Genomic DNA, 24,586 nt, shown 5'->3' with positions numbered 1-24,586 from the left:
TTTGATAAGTTGTGTAGTACCGTTTGCCGCTATGTCTGGCAGTTACCGCTGCCGTTCATGTGGTGACATAAAGAGGAGGGAGAGGATTGCTAATTGCAAAATGGATAGGAAGTTAGCTAAAATGTTGACAATGGTTGCAATGGTTAAGTAGTGAACTTTAGAGATTTAAGTTGACTGTGTTACACACAGAGATACGTAGGCTAAGTGTTTATATTCTTTATGCTAAGCTAAGCTAACAAGCTGCTGGCTCCAGCTTTTTATCTAAAATATACAGATTGTGGTGCCTTTAAAGTTAAGTTAGTAATCTAAATATGTTATTAATTAAACAAGTTATAAGGTGAGCTTAAGAAGTCAGACATTAAAAACATTGTATTTATTTGCATTGGTTTATGTTGTGCGCTGCCATCTACTGGTCAGGGGTAATTTTTCAGTCAAGCACATTCTTCAGCTGTAGACTGACTGCTGAATACATTTCTGTTACGCGTCTGCCTTCAAGTCTATTTGTCTGTAAGTAATGTGTAAATAACTGTGTTAAAATAAATATCAAACACTTGCATTTTAAAGGAATGTCAGGTTAGTAGCTTTACTATTGGTTTGGGTAAAATATGCACTTCAAGATGCTGTCAGGTAGCTAGCTCTGTTCAGTAATTGACTTTGTGTAGTAGCAGATGTGTTTTTAATACAGTACAGTGCCTCTTAAATGTCAGTAGGCATTGTGCCTTTATGAAGTTACGTGTATACCCTCTGTTTGCATGTGTTTTTGTTTGTGCACTAATTTATGTTCTTTTCTCTGTAATGTTTCATTTTTCTAAACAAAAGCAAAAACCAAAACAAAATAAAAATAATACAAGAAAAGTCAAGCCTTGTGTGTTTATTGGAGGACTTCTCAATGTTAAGTGTCTGTCTCGACACACTGCAAGGGCAGTACAGTGATATAAGGGAGGCATCAATCTCATAGCAAACTCTTGAAGGTTTTAAACTGCATTGTATCCGTTCTTCCTCCACACCACCGAGGAAATGTTTTGAAATATCCACCAATATTAATGAGGGGAAAATGCAGTGTGTTTGGAGTAGAATGACTTTTAAAGTGGTCCCCACAAGTGTAATAAATACTTCTGTTTCGTACTTACCAATGCAGGTCCGACCATCAGCGTGCATGCGGAAGCCTTCGCTGCACTCACAGTGATGCGAGCCCGGTGTGTTGACACACGTCTGCTGGCATCCTCCGTTGAGCTCCTCACACTCATCAACATCTAAACACACGCATATATCCATATATAGACATATCATCACTCATAATCATGCACAGGCAAATGCTCATTAAGAAACCTTTCCGTTCATATAACAGAATATTGCTAAAAACCACAAGTCTGCATATTAAAAATAACCACTTCAGATATCAAAACATCAGAAATGTTTGGAACGTCAGTCTGCTTCTGACTGTGTTAGAAACTGGAGGGTTTCTGAAAAAATTTGGTCAGTTGTGGGAAAATAATGATTAAATGAATGGAAGCTTAAATTGAGCAGCTAGACATTTATTACATCCTTTATAGAATCACACATCCAACTTTAAGGCGGTCTAATTAAACATTCCATCTGCGGTGAGCGAAATGAAGGAAAATTAAAAACACATTTTTACTATTACATTTGAAGATTTAAAGAGTTGTAATTGTATCATTTTGACCAGATCTTAAAAATTTCTTCTATTTAACCTTTTGCAGAGATCTATGTGTAAAGTTTGGCTGTCACTTTTAAGCCCTGCTATCACCACTTTCCAATTTAATAGTGAAGAAAAATACAAAAATCTTAATTTGAAAAGCCACTGTGTCATAGTGTCTTTGAGCAAGACACTGAATCACCATCACTATGCCACACTGACCCTGTGCTCTGACTGCTCTGGAAAAAAAACATGTATAATGTAAATGATGAACAGCTTATCATGCTGTTTGCGCAGTAGCATGGTAGCATGTGTGCAATCAATTTGTTTCCTGAATTGCATGTGGCTGCACGACTGTTCCATGGAGACAGAAACCAGCTGAGAAGACAACATACCTGAACACTCAAGGACAATCAGGCTTTACTACACATCTGGACAACACATCACACATCCTCCTCACCTCCTCCCGGTTGTCATCTGTGACTCGCGAGGGCTTTAACAACTCGCGCTAGCGATGACAGAGTAGATGTGTGTGAAGAGGCGAAAATAATGTTGCATTTACCCTTTTTTGGGGGTGGAAGTGGAACATGTGGTTCAGTTTATTTGAGCATGCAACACTACTATTATTTAGGTTCCTCAGAGGTCAAAGCACTTCCCGGTTAGTGCAAATATAAGAAATCTTTTTCAAATACTTTGTGCGCGTGTGTTCATGTGTGTGTGCGTGTGACAGACCCGTGGGAAAAGCTCTCTCCAGAATGATCTCAAGACTATTTTAATTAGCTTGTTTACTATAAAAAAGGAGCTAAATGGAGGAGGAGGAGGAGGAGGAGGTGTCAAAGTGGAGGCAAGTAAAAGAATCCTTTTCACACCCTGCATATAGTGTGGATTCATATTCGTTAACCCAGTTTAGTGAGACAAACAAATAATCAGCACACAGCCGCCTGTGAGGAATCACATATTCATGAACCGTCCTATCATTCTGGGCTCTTTTGTATTTTAACATATTGGCAGCTATTGTAAAGGAAGCCTAACATGCAAAACAATAGACGCAGGGGGAGGTTTGTCAAGGTTAATATACTTATTGGTCTCCTCATGTGAGAGGATTTCAATGGGAGGCACACAATGGCTGCTTTTCAGCAGTGAGTGAGCTGGTGTGTGTGGCAGCAGGGGTGGGAGTGGTGGCGGCGGTGGTGGTGGTGTCAGAGGTCGAGGGGCACGAGGTCTGAATGGTATGGCATGACACCGTCTGGCTCTGAACGAGGCTGCTGAGCTAGCATCTACAACTAAACAATGCGGTGGAGCAAACAGGTGGTCTTCAGAATGAGCGCCACAGGAGCTGAATTTACTAAAAACCTGAGGCACCCTGGTGCAAGAGCAAAACATTTTAATGTGGATAATGAGGATAGGATTTATCGTATGCGTTTGCTTTAGTGATTAGTATGACTTCCACAATCAAACTCTTTCAATTTCAGCTATATTTCCATCACAGTTTAGGTTAAAAACAGCAGTGCAGCAGGCAACTCAGTGAAGTGTGAATGAAAAGGGAGGTGATCACACACAGCTTTCAGTTTCCAGACTGCCTTACTAACTTTGAGATTTCCACAAAGATTAAAAATGCTCCTTCAAGACTTCATTTTTCCTCAAGAGCTCCAACCCAAACTCACAATCTTTCCCCATAAATACGACCACACATACAATTCACACAAATGCCTGTAAAAGAAGAAGCTCACAGCTGCTGAACCTGCTTCCGCTCGTCTTCTCCACTGCTTAGCTCTCAGACTTTAAATTATTACCAAGTGACAATATCCTGTCCTAAGGGTTAAAGGTCGGAGGCACTTGTTCACACCTGTAGCTGTAAAGAACAAATGGGCCTCAGTGCTGGACACTAACTCGGCGTATTTCTGCCAGATGAGACGGCCAAACTGAGAAAGCATGCCATCTGAAAGGAGAAGGTTATTAGAAGGCAGTGCTGCCTGCATGGTTGGCTCAGCTCTTTACAGCCTGAAGTCTAGACGGTTAAGTAGGTCTTCAGTCGGTCAAAGTAGGCTAGAATTTATTGACCTTGCAAAAGAGTCAATGAATTCATTCAATTGGAGGACTTATATGAATTAATATCCAAGCACACATCCATTTTATGAAACTAAAATATATGACGATATCCTAACACACTTGTGTCGTTACACTTCGGTAATGTGTTTATCGTAACGGTTGTGTAGCGTAAAACTCTCAGATGGTCATCAAATTATCTTTCTTTGAAATTCCAACAGCGAGAAAGTTAAATTTAATATTTTTATACTAAAATAAAGACAAGTAAAAGCATGGATTAAAGGTCTGCTGTAGGGTTTTTGAACAGTGTTTGTAAAGGAATGTTTTTTGATGTGTGAGTTTCTAGGGCTTGGCAGTAATATATATACATTTGTCGAGAAACACTGAATGTAAACAAAACCGTGCTTCTTTATAATGACAGCTTCACGTAACCTTTAACCTTGTATTTCCCACCATTATGTGCGATAATGCACACTGTACAAATTGCACTGCACAGAGGATTACATGCAAATAAGACTAAAAGTAAATGGAGGCATGAAGGGGGATGCTTGAGGCAAAGAGAATAATGTTTCTATATTATCTCTGAGAAAATAGCTAAAGGGCTTCAAATAAAACAATGAATCAACTTGCATGTGTACTTGTCAGTATCTCTGTATTTCAGTACAGTGGAGAGAACATCAACAATGATTGGATTTACCTGACTGAACATAAGAGCCTCTGTCTGCAGAAAAGCTGTTGTATAATCATTTAATTCAGAGGGTGGATTTGATTTGAAACATTTGTAATACATAAAATCGAATTATGGCAAATACTTGTTTTGGTCTACTGTTAGTGAAAACAGCCATTTTCACAGACACAATAACTAAATCGAATTAAAATATCTAAACCGCACCTCAGATTTTCCTCCATTACCGAGATTGCATTGACCACCATATGTGAGAGGTACTGTTAAGTGGGGCGGCAGATTGGAGCCAGCTGTTTGTCTTAATGTTTCTGTGCGTGGGCATGTTTTCTGCTCTAAACACGGACTGAAAACATACAACTAGATTACATTAAGCATTTGAGAACAGTTCAGGATGAGTGGGTAAAATTAATTGAACTTGGCCCGGGGTTTGTGCAGGAAAAGTTGTCTGTTTCCACTTTCCACAAACATGTTACAGTAAGCATCATGTTATGTTGTTGGCTTGTTAGAAACATAACAGGAATCTAACACCAGGTAAATTCATTTTTATTCTAACATTTTAAAAACCCGGTGCAGGAAGCCCATGCTGAGCAGAGAGCCTGCTGCAGTCTGTCTGTGTTTGTGCACAACAGCTACATCCTGATGTCCATCTTACCGTGACATGCCTTGCCATCTGGCCCCAGTCTACTGCCCTCAGGACACTTGCAGTAGTAGCTGCCAATGGTGTTGCAACAGTAGCCCTCACAGCCGCCTTCATCCACTTCACATTCGTTAACATCTGAAATAAAAGGAGTAAAAGACAGGTTTGACTAACAGAATGAACAGTCCACAAAACACTGCAGCTAAATCGATTGTGAGGGCTAAAAGGTTCCTTGCCCCCTTTCAGCTAACCTCTCTCGCTCTTTGCTGAGTTCCTTCGTGTGTGTTCATTAGTTCAGCAGGACGGAAATCAACAACACTTTTACAGAGTTTGTGCACTGATTCTCAATCTCCGAGAATCAGTGCATTCCTGGTGTTAAATAGTAGAAACTGAAGCTATAACTCACATCTTCCCACACACTGTGGTTCATCAACTTAATTCAAAAGACTGAAAATTGTGAGAACTTCATATCTAGACCAAAAGCAACTCATATCTTACCTCATAAAACATGTCAGCACTTCCCTTCTGTCATTACTGTGTATCTTATCAGCTATTTCCAAATAAGCCATGTGTGCTGACCCACTCTGTTTTCATAGTTTTCCCATGTTTCCCATGTTCTTACTTTCTCTGAGGGCGAAATGGTTTCTAGGTTTGTTCCTTGTTAAGCTCTTGTACTCCAAAAACCCTCAGGCTCCTTGTTGTGGTGCCTTATGATGATTTATATCAACTGTGTATCACCGCTGAAGAATGTCTTTAAACACATTATACTTAGATCTCATATATCAAAGCAGCATTATGTAACTTTTTACCTTAAAATAACAGCCTCAAATCACGTTGATGGTACAGTGTCTTATAATAGGGTAATGGTGTCTCTGTCTCAGCCACTCCGCCCCCCTATCACTCGTTTCTGCACTATGTAACTTCAGTGAGAGGGTAGGATCACAGCGTTACATACATGTTTACTTCAACATACAAGTTTGTCAACACATTACATTGTTATGTCGTGATGAGTTTTGTTTGTAGTAGCACCTAGATTACATCTGACAAACTGTTACAGTCCTGGGATTTGTGTTTACGACAGTGGTGTTGCACTCAAAAACTGTGGGGGGCGCCAAATCGCATCGCAAATGCCAATTTCTACATAATATTGCTTTAACAATATACTTGCCATGTATTATTGAATATATCAAATTATACAGTACAATCTCTATACAGTATATTGACAAAGATAGTAAGTATTGAAATTCAGTAGTATATGTTACCAATGTATTATCCAAATGTACACTCATTACATTTTGTAATATGTTCTCGAAGCAAAATGACAGCATATTGGCAAGTATTGTCAAATATATGTGAACTCTCACTGTTTTTACATAGTATATGTCAATATCTGTTTTTTTCGTAAGGGTAAGATTTAGGGTAAGGAATGTCAAAGTAGTTTTAGCTTTCTGAATAAATGTTTGCAGGACTCCCACTCAACTAAGAAAGAAAAGCATTGCCATCAACTGAAACAGAAGTTTCTTGTGTCTTAAATATATAATGTGACAGGTGGAAAAACTGTTCCTTTTAAAAGCAGTTAGCCAACTTTGATAAAAATGCATGTGTTCCTAATATTGTTCCATATTTCTGTTATAAGTAGAAATTGAATGTGGGGTATGAGGAATCTCACTGTCAGATGTAGCTGAATGAGTGCCTAGAAACAATTTCCAATAGACATTATTATTTTCTTTTGTGAAATGCAAAAATGTTCCAGGACACAGTATTAAATTTAATGTCCCTTATGTGAACCTTATCCCGTTCCTTGTACTAACTGATGAAACTGCTGCTATTGCCACTGCAGATCTTGTCCACATGGCAGCAACAAAGCCAAACCTTTCACAGATGATACAGTGTCATATGTTTGTTTTAGAAAAAAGGAGATGGTGACAGAAAAATGCATTGCACTCGCATGGACACCCCCTGTCAAAGAGGAAGCTTAAAGTAACAGAAGGGGAAGAGGGGAAGGAAAAGTTATCTAGCATTTTGTCCCTGTCTGTTAAAAGACTTAATGGGACCCCTTAGATGTGCATTGAGCAACAGTTTGTTTATATTTGAATAACAGGAACTTTCAGAAGCACAACTTGGAGCAAGCATTTGGAAAGAAAAAGACAGATAGAGAGAAAGAAAGCAGCATGTTTTATAACAAGATGTTTGGCAGCTTGATTAAGAGCACATGACAAGTCGAGGTCTGGCTGTATAATTACGGTCCATCACACTACAACTCTGTAAAATTCACCCAGCTGCCTATGGCTGTTCTTTAATAAACACGGAAGTGCATCTGAACACTATCAGGCTTGTAATTAAAGTTTTTAATAAGCTTTAATAGCAGCAGATTAATGTCCCATTCCCTAAATCCCCTGGTGTTTAGGTATTTATGCAAAGGTTAATCTAAAGCACATACAGTTAAATGCACTGCCCACTGCCAATGAGCAAAAGCCAACATAGATGCACTCCAAGGCCCCTCTGGTAAAAAACCTGAAAACGATTTCTGTTTTGGGTTTCAACATGCTAAACGATACTGAGGGCATTGCCAGTATTCTCCTGTTAATGCATTCATGGACTCGTCAGTTATGTCCACGCCGTATTTCATCTGTTTCTCCTGCCAGGAGGACACCCCCGTGGAGCACTGGCGAGCATTATAAACAGACAACAGGGTTTGATAAACAGCCTCTATTGCTCAGATTAAATGTCTCTAGCTCCATATGCGTGCACATGAATAAACAAACACTACACTGATAAAAAGTGAGAAAGATAAGGACAGACACAAGACCACAGCAGTCCATTAGGGCAAAATTGTCTCCAGCTGACCAAGTGAGATGCATTCAGATTGCTTGAATTGATGGGATGCAAAGCACACAGTTTGGACGAGTGGTGCTGAATCATTACTACCACATGTATTTCTGATATACCTGCCCTGTGGAGAGGAAGATATACTGTATGAAAGCAATTGTTGCAGTAGGTGAAACAAAACAAGAGAGAAAGAACAGCGGCTATGTTATGAATGTATGTTATGTTATTTTGATTTTGTTGAAGTGAACATTACAATGCTGCTGGTACCTGTCTTTTAATTTATGCTTGCCTATTGTCAGCCACTTTCAGCAGAGACGGATCAGCGAGATCCGTTCACAGCTGATGCAGGTCAGCTCCTCCGTTCTATTAGTTAAAGAACACTTTTAGTGCAGCAGCAACTTTGGCGAGAAGAACGCAATTCTCTGTGGCCCTTACATGCAATCTGTAGAATTCTGCAGGACCTGAGAAACTAAGGATGGGTCGCCATATTTGTTTTTCAGGCCACACCCATGCTTGGTTTCTCAGGGCAGGCAATTTTATCAGGGTCATCTGGAGAGTCAGACTTTCAGGAATTTCTATAAAGGATCGATTTAGACTTAGCTGTCTTTCTGGTTACAGAAGTTTCACACTTTTTTTGTGTTGTGCATTGATTTCCTCATTGTCCTTTCCTGGCCTCCTTGACTGAATTGCCCTGACTTGGCCTTTACTAACACAGTAGACCAGCAGTTCATTCCCCTTCACTAATGGGAGATCTGAAACCGCTCTGTCTAACCCTGAAAAATGCATACACACACACACACACACACACACACACACACACACACAAACACACACACACAGACACATAGATGTACACAGAGGAACAACCCTGCTCTGCACTTTTCATTAACTCATAGGGAGGAGACATGGTCCCGTAACCTCAGGGCTCTGCCCCCTTACACATCTCCACTTTGATCCCGCAGCTCCTGTGAGCCCTAATGAGCTCTCCATATCAGCTCAGGGTCATATGCCATCATCATCAAGATGCCGAGCAGAGAGTGAAAACAAATTTAAAGAAACATTCATTGGCAGGCCCTGTCATTGAGACATTTAGGAAGGCTGACCAAAATGCACTGCCAGAACTCATCACCATAGCTGTTGTTTTAACTGCAACCTTGAAGAAAACTTAAAATAAAGACAGAAATCTGCACGGTTTCCTGTTCCAGACGAAATGAACGAGATGAGCTGACGTGTTAGCACGATGACTCTTGGACCAAACCTTTAGGAAAAGAATTACCTATAGCATATATCATCCTCTGAGATACTTAAGGGATTGAGCTACAACCATAAAGATAAAAAGACATATATACAGATTTACTAAATATAAGTCTGCTGTGATGCAGCCAAAAGATACCCCAGTGGTTTGTACAACAATCAGTATGACAGAGGTGAAGAATAGAGCTTATTAGTAGCACAACATAGATTTATAGCCGGACAATTACCAGTATCACCTTTCTCTAGGTCTACAAATTACAAGAGAATGGAAATTTATGAGAATGTCACAGAAATATGCAGGAATACAAGACTTTACGCTGCTGGATGAGATCTGCTAAAAAGATTTTCTCTGCAGACAAAGCTGAGGAGAACCCACATGGTACCTGCACACTTTTTGAGCACATGTTTACTGACTTTAAAGAGTAGAATACCTACAAAAAAGATGTGTTCTTGCCAAAAAAGGGATGTAGCGAGGATTTCCTATCTTTGCTTCAGCCCCTAAATAAAAAGCAGAAATATGCTCTTCTTATCCTTGTTAGCGTGTGGATCAAGGCCACACAGGGGATCAACACAAGGCATTAACATAAAAAATAGAGAGATGGAAAATTAAATACATGAACAGAAACTTTTAGAAAACATTGGAAAGAAACACATACTTTTATCCTGGGTGTCAGCTAGAAAATGTTTACATGCTTTTATGTTAAAAAAGTTTTTTTGTCAATTGCTGCAGCACCTTATTAACCGTCTGTTTGAGTTCTCCGTTTTAGTGCCTGTCTCTTTAAGGCCCCCCTTCGAAAAAGCCCTCAGTCTGCACTGATTGGTCAGCTCCCTTATTGCAATCACAACAATCATGATGGGGGCGTGGCTGAGGGTGCTGATTGTATGGTTGTGATATCACAAAATTACGGATGTCCTGACAGCTAGTTTAAAGGCACAATTTCTGAAGACGGACTGAGCGCTTTTCTGAGTGGATCGAGCATTTTGATACTTTCACCGTATTCATATAGTGCCTTGACCTGATTTATAATCAAAAAGGAAACAAAATAACTCTAAAATAGGAGACCTTTAACTGTCAGGTCTCTCATGGTGATTGCCCCCACTACACCTGAGCTCCATCCAGGTTCACAAATTGGATTTTAATAACTACAAAGATGGTGGCAAGAACATCTCTTCAGAAACTTACATGTGAGGTCAAAGATGTGTTGTCTACATTTTCCTTCAGTCTTTAGACACTCAGAGACTTTTAGTTTTAAACTTGGTAGCATTGATTTGGAGTTTTGAGCTAATTCTATTCATTGTTGTGCATAAACTAGATTGCTAGAGTAGAAAAGTATTTCTAAATAGTTCCAGATGGGGCTCCGTGTTAAACCTTCCCCTCATGCATAACAACACCTCTCAGATGTTCACTGTGAACCACAGCCTTGAGTGGTTTATTGCATTATTTACCCAGTATATCTCATTACACATGTACCTCTAAACAACCCCTTGCTGTCTCAATCTGATTAACTGCGACCCACACAAAGTCTGAGGATTACATTTAGAGAAACCATCCTGTTTGACTGTGGATCTGAACAGTGTTACTCTTGGCACATGTTGGCATTAAGATAACCGTTCCTGTCTCGGTTCAGCCGTCGTGCATTCGGATGCATTACACAGGCCACCCGCATGCAATGAGCACAGGGGGATACACACACGCATGCATGCAATTATTTCTATAAGTCTCCACAGACCTGACCGATGTCACAGGGGGACCTTTAATCCTCAAAGATAAAAGGTTTCAAAAGACTAAATATAACATTATCGAAGAGAGGTGGGGGCCTTTTTCTGAAGGCATCTGACACAATCTTCATTCCTTTAGCAAAGATGCGTTTATTGCTAAGGTTCTGGGGGGCAACTTCCCTCATAATTATCTTTATATGAAGCATACATGGTCCAGGATGACAGATCATGATAACGTGAGAATCTGACAGATGCAAACTTGTCACCCAGTATTGTTTTGATAGGTAAACAATACGTAGTTTCTTTAAAGATGCTATGAAACACTCAGCCCAGTTGCCAAAATAAAATTGGGTATTTTACATTTCTGCAAACCACAACTAGACTCAAATTTGTACATTTAATACCCATCACATTCATGTATTTGGGTTGGAGGAGATGGTGGTGGTGGTGGTGGTGAGCGAGACGGCTGCCAAGCGAGAGACCAGCTTTCAGTATTTGTAACTGCAAAACCACTGGATTTTTAACATGACGTGGCAAAATTTTCCAGCTGTGTAAGACATATTTGATGAGAAGTTGGGACAATTTCTAGCCATGTTTGTGGCGACAGAGCCAGTTAGCCAAAACATGCTCTTTTCCTAACCCTAACCAAGTGGTGTATGTGCCCAAACCTAACTGGATCAAAAGCACAATGTTCTCACGACATTAAATTGAAAAGTGAACATAAAGAAACATAAAGTTGCAAAATATAGAAATGCAAGTTTCAACATAACATGTAGAAACGTACATGACCAACATTTATTCTGGTGATTTAGTTGAAAGCGCTGTGACCCTCCTAAACTTTAAGCACAGCACTCCCTTTAGCTCCAAGTCCCTTGATACCCAAACACCTGCAGCCTTTTCCTCAATATTCACCAGTCCTGACTCCCTCGTGTGGCCTCTTAGCCTCGTGCCTACAAATCTGGATCATCAGTCTTCATCTGACTGACGGACTGACAGGACACATGACACATACCACTTACCTCAACACAGAGTCATTCTTTTATACAGTTTGGAAACACATCCATATGTCTTTGAAAACACTCCTTTCTTCTCCATCACTTTTAAACCCAGTCTTTCTCTGGCAAACACTTCATTAGTGCTGTCTTATAAAAACATACATGCAACTCTATCTTTTAAACATCTTAATTTGTATGCATCCCAAATTATAGTTCAGAATCAAATGGAAAGTGCTGGTCTCCTGTTGGGTTATGAAAGGAGTTGACGATGGTTTCCCACCAGGAAACGGAGAGAACAGACAGCTGCTTGAATGTTCTTGTGTTCTCTGCAGACAAACATCGGCCACCGAGTCCTGATCCCTGCTTATCTCATTAGGTGTTATTGACATTACTTGTCCTCTACAGTACAGTACCCCCCCCCCCCCCCCCCTTTCCAATTTCTCCAAGGACCAACACTCTTCCTCCCAAAAAGTTATTTGAAGTACTTTAACATTTAATAAATCAACAAACGTTCAACCATGTGTCTATTCCCCTCATGTTAAAAACATTAGACAAAGAAAGCGAGGATCAATAACTGAATCAGCAGGCCTCAGCCGTCTCTCAGCGCCGTTCAATGAACGCGGGAGGCTCAGATCTCAGACCTCAGTGGTCGGAAGTGATTTACAGTTTTTTCCTTACTAGATGGAATTTGAGTCTCTGGCAGGAATGACTTGTATTTCCAACATTTTCTGAGTCTTCATTCCCACATTTCTATTGTAACAAATGGACACAGGAGAGGAATGTGACTTACCAAACAACTTGTCTGTGTCTACTATCACAGCTGGGCTGGCAATTAGAAGAAAGTCAACACTCACTCTTAAAACTTATGTCTCAGCAGTTGATTTTTCAAGCTTCTTTCATCTAACCGAAAATGACACATTACCAAAAGTAGACAAGATACATGATACTGCAACATCCACTCTTCAAATAAACCATAGGGGGATTAATGAGATGTGTCATAACAGGAAACAGTCTTTGACTGCCCTTTTGAACATCACAAGAACTGTTGCAGCAGAGCCAGCTAATAAAGCTGTAAAATCTCTTCAGTTTGGCCGTGACGTGTAATATTTAATGCTGAGATGTTCCACCTGATCATCTGAAAGGCTCACTCCCATTTCCTTCGCTCCATCAGTTCTTTGAATTCTTTTTTGGCCTCATCGCATGTGATGCATTCACTAATTCACTAATCTGTAAGCTGAAATGTAGCAGGGCAACAACACTCATTGTTTATTATGGTTATTTAGTATAAGTCACACTACATTTCTGCAGCTGCATTGGTGCCATGATGCGCATGTGTTGTTTTGTTTTACAGTCTTTGCATTTGCCTTGGTCAAGGCTTGAAGTCACGTGTGTCTGGTTTGGATCTTTTTATCTTATCAACCACTGCTCTTATTTCAGCGTGCCGTCACTCAAGTTCATAGGAATGTGGGAATTGGCCAGTCAGTCAGTCAGTCCACCAATTTGGTCCAGATCGAAATTTCTCAACAGCTGTTGGATGGATTACGATAACATTTTTGTACCTTGCTGTTTCCCAAAGGATTCATTATACTGCCTTTGGTGATGACCTGACTTCTCCGTTTGTCTCTTTTGGCTTTTAGTCAAATTTCTCAACAACTATTGGATGTATTACCATGGCTTTTTGTATAGATTCTCATGGTATTTATGTGGATTTATTTAATGACTTTGGTGATACCATGACTTAAACATTAGCATGTTAGCATGCAGATGTCATCATTTAGCTCAAGGCGTCACTGTGCCTAAGGACAGCCTCACAGAGTTGCTGTAGACTGTTTCTTCTTTTACTTGGAGGATGCACTGATCAACCTACATTATGTTGCTGGTGTTGATACAGCTTCTTAACCATTTACAGTCGTAGTCCCATACCGATAAAAGAAAAAAAAATCAAAGAATAACCCTATAACCTCGCTCTATCCTGTGTTATCTTTTGGAGGGATGCACAGTTAACTTCAACAATGCTTATTTCTATCAACCCATACCCCTTTCACACTGGTCAAAGAACCCACTGACAGTCGCTAAAATTAGCTAACATGGTGTTCGTGTGCAATGTGAATGTTTACACATGTTTACATGCAAATTTCAGTGTAAAACTGGTATCAGATATATAAACCGTTATTTCAAAATACATAGATTTAATCTAGCGACAGTGGGTTGCTAAATTGGTTACACTTTCTGGTTTCTTTAAGGAGCATCTTAGCAGAGGAAAGAAATGATCCATCAAATGCTGTTAGGATAAAGACAAGCGCCTGTGAACTAGACCAAAGGTCAAAGGTCGTTCATAGACAGCTGAGGAGCTTTAAGGAACCTGTCACAGAGAGGAAAGTAGGCTTCAACAATCAGCTCAGTAGCAAATAAAGATGAGACAAAAGTGGGATTGTTTTCAAGATGTTGCTTTGTATGAAACGGACAGCTAGCTTGAGAAAGGGATACAATCAATCATGGCTTTCAGCACTGAGGAAGAATACCAGGTGTCATTAGGTCCTCATTCAGGCACACAATAATAGAGTGAAGAAACACAGAGCTAGTGTTTGATGGTGCAGCAGAGTCACATTTGAAGTGTTTTATTGCTGTTGGATGGTTAACTAGCATTGTGAAAAACTATTTCTCACAGCGTCTATGTGAAGAACCAGTGATCCTTCCACATTTTGGACTACACGGTTGCGCTCTTCAACCACCTCTCCCCAGCAGCTCACATGTTTCCCATTTGTCCCTTCAGCACAGAATTTATGCTTTAATATAATGGAAATTTTCAGAGACTGTATAGTTTATGTTTTGAATCCGATGGGACAGTCGTAGTGGGACAGAGTTTCTGTGCACATATTTTTCCATTTTCCTTTCTTTTATAGCTTTAATAAAATTTAATTTGCTCCTCAGTGCACAGGACAAATGACTTGAATGATGAAAACTGGGTGCTGTTCTGTTTTCGTAAGCGGACATTTTCACCCGTTGCACACTTAGCCCATAAAATGAAGTCCATGAATCACTTTTATCAGTCCTAAACAGAGCAATTGTATATCCTTAAGGAATATTAAGAAGAATACAATGTTTTAAATAATGGTGAACAACATAACTTTTTGCAGACCTGAGATCGCATTCCATTCAAGGACTTTGGCAAGTTGTGCAAGAAAGTGTCTACTCACGCATGCACAGTGTGAGGGTGACGTCTCTGGGGTTTACACGTTAGTCTGCACAGCTATTAATCACACGATCTTGAAAACCTCTTTAGTGTGTTGATACTACCAGATTTAACATATTAAACTAATGAATTCTGAAACAGCTCCTGGACATCTGCCCTTCACGTCTACCTTTATCTCCACGAAGGCCTCTGTCAACTGCATCTGGAAAATCCATCCTGTTTGGTTCACCAATAGATAGGATAGAAAATGTGTTCAACAGAAAGGATGAGACGTGGCTGTAGATTTATAGGCCTCATGTTCAGCAGGTATGAGATGACTTCTCACAGCAAAGAAAATAAAAAATGTAGGGCTGATTTCACAGACATAGATGTAGCATATTTCATGTTTAGGATGATTGAATATTGATTTTCAATCTTGGATTCGACTTAATCTTAAACCATGTCCATAAAGTTATCCATGAAACATTATCTAATAGATTCTGAGAAACATAATGTAACACATGCTTTTGGTTAAACAACTTCAGTACCGTTTGCCATTGTCATAAATTCAATGATTAAGCACTTCCCCTGATGCACACTGTAGGTGTCTGTTAAAGCAATAGTTCCCCCAGCGATGAAAATTAATTCACCTTCTACACGGGCTCATGTTCGTCTGTAACCCGGTAAGTTTTGTTCGTCCACATGATTGACAGCAGCTAGCTCGTCTCAATGAAAACCTTCTACTAACGTACAAAAGGGAAACTCAGCATATCCCAAAAAGAGTGAAAAATGACAGTAAAGCTACTCCAGAAAGTTCATACTGAAAAACAATCATTTTTTTTACTTACTACCTTACTCTGTTGCCAAACAGCTGCACTATGGGTCTAAAAGTCAGATATTTATCCAATGTTCTGACTTATGGAGGTCAAAGAGGGTTATATTTATTTATTTATTTATTTAGCTACTCTGCTCAGTGACCATTATCAATATGGTTTTAGTAAAGTTAGGAAGATTGTAAACATGCACACAGGCCCACTTGAAGACAGTGTTGTAAAAAGTACCCCAAAATCCGACTTTAAAAGTAAAGCTATATTGCTTTGGTTATGGTGAAAGTCACCCATATGAATAGTACTTAAGTAAGAGTGTATCGATTGCCAATAAAATATATTAATTTAAAAATGTGGTACTTTGGTTCTGATGCAGCATGCAATCTTCAAAGCTACTAGGAACCAAAGTACCTCAAAATTGAACATAGGTAAAGTACTTGCGTAGATATACGTAGCTATGTTCCATCACTGCTTGAAGTATCCCTACCAGTGTCCTCCTTTCACAATCTTATTTTCCCACTGCCAACACTACCTGGGAAAAGCCAACCCAAGTTCAAGGAGGATGAGCTCCCTTAACGAGTGCTGCTACTGTTGGAATCTCACAGTGCGCCTTGGGAGCACATGGTCAATCACACAGACCATTAGCTCCAACCCGCTCAGCATTAACCTGGTAAACAGTGGCGCCTTGATGCATTTGGAAAGATGAGGTTGTGCTTGTTTAGTGTGAGAGAACTTCCCAGCCATATGGCAGCCATTAGGGCTCTAATGAGCTTCTTCCTCTGATAGCTATGCTAAGTATGTAGCGCTCGAGTTGCCCAGTCTGTCCTCCCATCAGGCCAGCTACCTTCGGGCCTGTGTGTTGGCATACACACAGTTAATGGCAGGCTTGAGGAATGAAAACAGGAAGGGGAGGTACACAGGACAAGCAATATTAGCAAATAACAATTGAATGCTGCCATCTTAGTCTCAGTGTTTTTCTAGACGGGCCTCTGTTTATCTACAGGAAGGGTCGCACTATATCCACCTTGTGCCTTTTGTGTTTGTGTAATTCTGTCCTCTTTTCAAGTGGCCATGGTGGAGAGGCGGTCATGTGGCTCAGTTGTTCAACATCATCCTGATCCATATTCTTGTTATATGTTTACAATGCATCTATAACTGACCCTATAAGTCATCCTGATTGTCCATTCAAAGTCGACAAGTTGGGAGTCAGAACTTGTTGGATCTGTGATATTGAACTTTATAAATTAAATGCACTTGACTACAGTTCAGCTTCTTTGTTTTCATGATAACACATCCTCTCCTTTTGCATCATGGACCTCCTCATCCTGAGCATGTGACAGGTTCACTTTCGTCCGGTCACTATCAGTCAAAAGACTTCAGTGCTCAGGTTCTCATAATGAATAAGAGAAAAATATCTCTCAAAGAAGAACAGCTGTGGTTAACATTGCATGTGGAAAAATTCAACATGTTATTGTACTTTTATCACAGATGCTTCGGTTGAAACAATAAGCCACCTGGCCTTTGCAGAGGAAAGCTTTGGCAGATAATCGTCCTAACATAAATGAGAAAACATTTGAAAAGCTTTTTTTGGTGCTTTGGTGACCATTGTTTTTCTAATTCCAGTTTCTTAAGTGAACACATAAATGAGAACTCTGTTACTGGAAGGTCTGTAATAATTGCCTTAAGTAATATCTTAGAATGTTTTTGCTCAAGTACACTTCCAAAGAAAAATGTCTGGGGAGAAAAGTACTGATTACTCAGTGATTAAGTTCATATTACACCAGACCAGCCAACTTTAAAGGGACCTGTTCATCTCTGAAGGCTTACATTGTTAATAGAGTTTTCAGTGAACCTTAGCAGTAACCTCTAATAAACAGAACGAGAGAGCTGCTAGCCAAAGCAAAGACCAACCTGTCAGGGATAATCATGAGGTCTGCGCTGCAGTTCTTTATGAAAACAAAGAACATCGTGACATCCACACCTCCAAGTCTTCAGCACCGCAGCGGCTTTAGTGACTAAATTTTGGTTAAAGAAATCTTTGAAACGAGACCAAAACAAACAATAAGGCCCGCCGTCATTACAACCATATGGTCCCCATCATATCTTAATTTGAAACACAGTCTGCTGCAGACTTTTGACACAATTCAAGCCCTTTAATCTCTTAAGTGGGCCTTTAGGTTAGGGTCCAGTATCCGGGATTAAACAGTGTTAAAACCAAGAGAGTTTGGTGCAAACCAGATTATGTCCTCACCTCATTTGCTGACAATGATTTAGCCTTGAACTATCACAGTCCTACAAATGTGTCCTTTAGTCACACTCCCAGGGAAATAAATGTTCAATGGGCTTGTGTTACTCAGGAGCCAAAACGAAACGCTTATAATTGATCTGGAGCTATGCAGAGGAACTAACTGCACGGAAAGACTTGGAGAGAATAAGCTCTATGCATGGTATGTTAGTTAAGTTGAGGTGGAAGGATCATGCCCGATCTGTGAAAGACATAACACTTCCCTAAAGATGTGAGACCAAGCAGAGGCGCTACTAAGGCAGCGTCTTTTACAGCCTGTCTTTCATAACTTAAAAACACGACTAGATTTTTAATCAGTTTCCTGAGTTTTTGTGCACCTTGAAATTTTGACTTGACTACATCTTCAGGCTTAATTACTTCCAGAAATCTGAAAGAAAACATAGCTTCTTTCCATGTTGAAAGACAAATTCTTTCACAGGCACTCTGGTAAAGGTTCAGTGCAGGAGCAGCCACGCTGGTAAAATGAATACAGGGCAGATTTTTCCCTGTCTAACAGAGAGTTACATGCAAACATGTATGATATAACCGCTTATATGAGAAGCAGTGCAAGAGACGGGATCTAAAACACTGACTGATTCATGGAGGACATCAGATCTATAAAATACAGCTGAGGACATTACCAGATCATTTTTCCAGAGTTTTCCCAAGGTACAAATATTTTTGAGCCACATTCAAAAGCAATTCAGGAGCAAATGTCGTAAAGTACTTTTACTTCTTTTAAAATAGCGAAAAATAGCGGATGCCATACTCTCAGTTTCAGCAAGAGAGAAATGTTATAGTGTAACATAGCTGTGCACAGAGCATGAAGGAGAAAGGCTTTTGCATCAATACCTCCACTGAGACCTTGAAGGGTGACACATCAATAGAGCCCCTGTAATGAATGCAGATGAGAAAAAAACACCTGTAGGGCATTTTATTCACAGGAATAAAACATAGTTGGGTCATGGGGACTTTTAAAACTAGAGCTCTGAGTCAGCATCTTATTCACCGGTGTTTTATTCCCCTCCTTCTCCCTCTTAATGGAAACAAGTCTGTGCAAGGAGACTCTCACTCTCCATGTGGCCACCCCTGATATCCGATCATGTCTCAGTCTACTATAAACTGTGATACAGTCGGATATAAGGGCCGTCGTATTTTGTAAATTTCTTTTCCAACCTTTATTTAAACTTGAAGGGCGAATAGAGGTGCTGCAGCAATGGACAGTTTGAGAAAAATAATGTGTTTCTTGAACATTAAAGCATTTAAGTATTTTCTAGTAGACACCCAAAATAATATGGACGTATAAGCATATGTCCGGAGGTTTACATACATGTACATATACAGACACATTGTGTTTCATTTAATAAGGCAGGGAAACCAGACATGAGCTCAGTGATTGAGGTGAGAACTGAGCCTATGGGAGACAGCCCAAGGTCCCGGGGATTAAATACTTGAGTTCATATGAAGAAAGACGATTCCCATGTGTGAAATTGTGATTTGCATTTAACTGCAACAACTGTAAAACTGTCTTCACAGTTCCCCAGAGCAAATACATGGTTGCATTACTGTCCACAGTACTTTTATTGGTAAAGATAATTTCTTAAATGATAAATTATGTTTTTCTTTGCTGGTGATGTGTGTAAATCCTTTCAACACATCTCCCTCGTATTTAATACTGTTTCATCACAAACTGAACCCCCCCCCCCCTTTTTATAGTCAATGCAAGAAATTTCCAATATCTGCTGACATCGTCTGCTGTCTTATTACCTAGCCTCCAGTAAAACAGGATCCAGTCTTTAGGCACTGTCCATAATCACTTTCCTATAAAGTGCTCTCAAAACAGCCAGTCTCCTTTAGTGAGGACCAGATGGTTTCTGTCCTCACACTGTTATGTGCCTGCGCTCTCTTAATATCATGCAGACCCATGCACCAATTTAACCAAAGCGAAGCCTAATCCAAGGCTTGATAGTGAGACAGAGTGGCATTCACAAGGAGTAAATGCAGGAGTAAATGCAACTATTACAGAGCAGGCTCCAGTGTCTCAGCACATGCTTGGGCTGTGTCCAGGCTGTTTATTACCTCACACTGTCGACACCACGGCCTTGGTGTCAGTGGCTGACACACATTTCCATAGACGGTGCCTTCTGTCTCATATCAGAGATTGGAAGCAGGTGGCTTGCGGTCGACCCCAAAAACACGCAGTGGGCTCTACCACCGCAACTTGGCAAGGATACCAAAGAGAGTAACGTTCAAAAGGCCAATCCGTGATGAGTGGTGAAAAGAAGGGAGAGGCAGCAGAGCACTGATTCTCGCTTGAACTATTAACAGAGCCAGGCTGTTCTTTAACACTGCTCTCAGTGTGTATTCTCCTTCTACTGAAGTGAAGCTGGAGTGAGTTGTGCTGAAAAGGCCATGCTGCTATGTTGTCTCTGCAGCAGCCGTTCGCATCCTTCATCCTTATCCAGAATCTGAAGCACCATAAGTGTTGATACTAATGTTGAGTGATTCTTTGCCACACATACTGTACACTGATCCAAAGCATTTCACCTCCTTATTTAAAGCCTGGACCTCAAGAAGAATCAAATACTTGCAAATACCTGCAGTTTTTGGCCACTTGGGGGCAGCAGAAAAAAAAATGTAAACAAAAACACATACATTATCAACTTTTAAAGATGCAATATGTAACAACTGAACATATCCCAAGCAAATGGGGGGCAGCATATAACCAGAATAACCGCTAACTGTAGCTAGCGTTAGCTAGTTAGCTCAGTCGCCATGCAGCTAGCTTCCTATAGTGGGTTTTCACGGCGCGTCATCACCACGTCATCAAACCGGAACTCGCCATATTGGAGGTACTCGGCAGGTAAACAAAGCACACGCACTCAAGCAGATCCCGAACGTCGAACGAAAGGAAATGGTGAATTATTGCCGTGTTTTTGGCTGTACCAAACGGTCAGACCGTGAAAAACATTTGGAGTTTTATAGACTGCCAAAAGTTATAACAAATCAGGGAGAACAATGTCAAAAGTTATCAGAGGAAAGGAGGCGCTTGTGGTTAGCGAAGCTAAACCAGGATCTACGAGGCAAAAATCTGGACAACATCCGAATTTGTTCGGTGTGTTTAAACTGTTTAAATTTGTTTAAACTGTGGTCTGTGGACTAATGCATATCAAACTGGAGGTCCTTGAAATGAAAAACTCTTGGCTAACGTTACACCTTGGGTATTCATGATATCATACAGTTAAGGTTAGGTTGATTAAAGACGTTATTGCATTACTTACTTTGGCCTTCACAACACATCTGTCGTTGACTGCATCTCCCTCACCCATCCACACACCATCTAGTTATAGGCCTCCAAACTTTTATAAGATTTAAGGTCTTCTGCTGTGTATGGGCTTGGCGAGAAAACCAGGTAGTTGACGATATCAGGATACGCAATAGACGGAAGACTCTCCGGGTCGTCATTGATCCAAGACGAGGGAGCCAACTCGTATGGATCTGCATCACCAATAAACCATAACTTTTCCAAATATCGTGCCCTTTCCTGCGGACCAAGTCCTTCCCTGTATGCCTTTGCATCTATAACACATTTTGAGGAGCTTTTCTGTGTTTTCGGACATTTATCCATCGCAGTGTTTACCTCCGAGTGCCTCCAATATGGCCGCGCATCCGGGTTACTGCCCAGAACGTGACGTAGGTGAAAACCCTCTATTATCTGACTCTACCTGAGCGTTATCGGACTATCGCCTCTTGATGTCCAAAGTGGCATTTTATGAGAAAGGATGAAGTTAGCATGGGGATAGCTGGTGAGCATGCTAACTTCAGAAGGCACCTCTGCAACACAATGCATAGACATCTTTGACATAACATCAACACTGTTGTTTCTTTACTTTCTGTTGATTATCTTAGTTAAAGGCGCAATTTGTGAGTATTGGTCACCTGACAAATGTGTGCTCTAAACCAATAGGGGGCAGCATGTCACCAGAGTAACTGCTAACTGCTGTTAAATGTAGCTGCCATTAGACAGTTAGCTCAGCTAGCTGTGCAGTTAGCGCTCCCATCAGCTGACTCTGCCAGGACTGGTAGCTTGGAGCACTGGGGGTCTGTTCATCTGCCAAACAAATTTCCAACATTCACTCTAATGTTGCTCTGTTTTTTTGCTTTACCAAACTCCTGATAGGAATATCTGGCTCTATAGCTGCTAAATGCACCACTATGTTTATCTACTATTGGCCGTTGGCGCTGTGTAGGTAGAGCACAGTGGATTTCTAGAGCTGTTGCTGCTGAAAACAGCTGCCTGCTGGGATGACAGCAGTGAGAGCGAACCGAAACAGTAAGGAGTGAACCAGAACCAAAATTCTCTGAGGGTTTGTTACTAGGTGCAACCTCCTTCACATGCAAGTGGTCATGTGATCCATTGTTAAAATTATATTCGCTTGCATCAACACACACACACAAGTGCACAAGCACACCTGTACACTTAAACACACACATATGGAAAAGTCTGAAAAGCATCTGAGCAAGAACAAGCACTGGCCTTTGACTTATGCTTGCCTGGAGGGATAAACCAAAGAAAAAAACTCAAATACAATACAACAACATTGAAAAAAAAGACAGATGTATCTATGCCTCAGGCTTCAGGAAGCTTTACGCAGCATATACTATACAAAAGGAAAGCTTGGCAGTTGGACCAACACCCAGGAAATCAATCAGGCAGGGCAGAAAACAGACAGAAAGATGGACACTTACACGCCACAAAACTACAGACATTACATGCAGTAGGATTAAGGCCACATGGGACAGGAGAACATGCAGGAAACACCATATAATAAATCTGATGAAGCCTCGTGAAACGTCTTCATGACCAAACATCGAGTCCAGCTGCCTTTAGATAAATCTGCAGAGGTCAACATTCCTGCCTCTCTGTACCGTATCTGCTTTTCCTCCATCATACATGAATCACGTACAGGACAGTAATAAGTCCGTCAGTGTGGAATGCTAAAGCTCACAACGCAAATCTAATATTAAAGAGGATTCCCTGGTGAAACCCAGCGTGAACATACAGTTATCCAGGTTCACAGGTTGAACTATGGTTTCAGTCTCTCATGGTAATTATGTATTGCTGGAATGTACATTACATGCCTGATATTCACTGTACACACACAGAGCAAGTGTCCATCAAGGAATAAATCAAGGGTTGGTTAATGGCCCATTGCTCAATTTACCATTTATGTTAACACTTTGTGTATAATGTATTTAATTAGCCTTATTTCAAAGTAAGAAGCCTTAAACACACAGCATGTATTTTCTGCTACTAGGGGTCTCTCAATCAAAATAAAGATAACAGAAGACGTAGTTTGATGATGTCATGAAGTAGCATGGGATCATGGGAGTTGTTGTCCTCATTGTTGAACAACCATCATCACTGATGAGAAGCTATCTGTAGTTACTCAGGCAGAAATGTTCACAGACGAGGTAATGTATCAAAGTCTTATGCACTTTTTGTGTAGTCACTTTCACCAGCTTCCTTCCTCACTCTCTTTTTTTTAAACAGTTTTTAGACATTTTAATGCAGAAATGTCAACATTAAATATCTTACAATAACAAATCATTGTTGCTGCCCCCCTATCATTATCAGCAGTCCATAGATTTGTCAGAATTGTTAATACTACTGATGTAGCCAGGTTTATTTTTGGGTCCTGGAAAAAAAACAACAACATGGAAACAAGTCACACTTGTGTGTCTTCATTTGTGGGATACAGTCCATGGTTGAAAACACTATGATAGTAGAAGTAATACGGACCTTCAAGATTTTCCAAAAGGATTCTGAAACTGTATTTTGTTATTATTGTCTTTCTTTTTGGAGGAGAGAATACAGCTAAAAAGCTCTAAATAGCTTAACTCAAACTCCTTCAGCACAGGATTATTGGGGTATATGTCTCCGCACATAGCAGAGGTTCAGTGAAGGAACCTGGCTGAGCACAGGAACTTGGCTGACTCTCTCCTTGTATAATGACTCTGGCAGAGGAGTGAGGATAAATCTGTCTAGAGAGATGAGAGAAGGAAAAACGTTTGACGAAAAGAGAAGAGCAAGATGAGTTTGAAGCACAGGATGTGCAAGAGAGAAAGAGAAGTTCTGATTAGATCTAATATGTATCCCTATCTGTCACTCCGAAGTGTGAAAAACAAAGAGCCCGTGTCAAAACAAACGCACGGGAGAGCTACCTCTAACAAACAACGACACGTTCCTGTGAAATGTCTGAGCAAGAGGAGGAGCTGTTTAAAGGCCCCGGCAGGAAGACCCTTCCTCCTGGGAAAGTCAAGGAATCAAACAGGAAAGCCTATGCAGTGTGTGTGTGTGTGTGTGTGTGTGTGTGTGTGTGTGTGTGTGTGTGTGTGTGTGTGTGTGTGTGTGTGTTTGCAGGCATGTGGGGGGCAGGAACCAACTATGCTCCATTCACCATTCTGTCTCAGCGGGAAA

The 24,586-nt window shown here is 40.5% G+C and overlaps 1 protein-coding gene across 1 annotated transcript in view; it reads right to left on the bottom strand.

Moving 5' to 3' along the window:
* egfem1 (EGF-like and EMI domain containing 1) overlaps positions 1-24,586 on the bottom strand; it is a 63,596-nt gene that overhangs the window by 35,241 nt on the left and 3,769 nt on the right. The window contains exons 5-6 of the mRNA XM_073488298.1: positions 5,041-5,163; positions 1,131-1,253 (exon numbers count right to left, since the gene is read on the bottom strand). Coding sequence (XP_073344399.1) covers positions 1,131-1,253; positions 5,041-5,163 — 246 coding nt within the window. The remainder of the gene's footprint in view (positions 1-1,130; positions 1,254-5,040; positions 5,164-24,586) is intronic.

This window comes from Pagrus major, chromosome 2 (genome assembly GCF_040436345.1).
Source record: "Pagrus major chromosome 2, Pma_NU_1.0".
Taxonomy (NCBI): domain Eukaryota; kingdom Metazoa; phylum Chordata; class Actinopteri; order Spariformes; family Sparidae; genus Pagrus; species Pagrus major.
The sequence above is the reverse complement of the archived record's forward strand: the minus strand, read 5'-3'. Positions and strand labels throughout refer to the sequence as shown.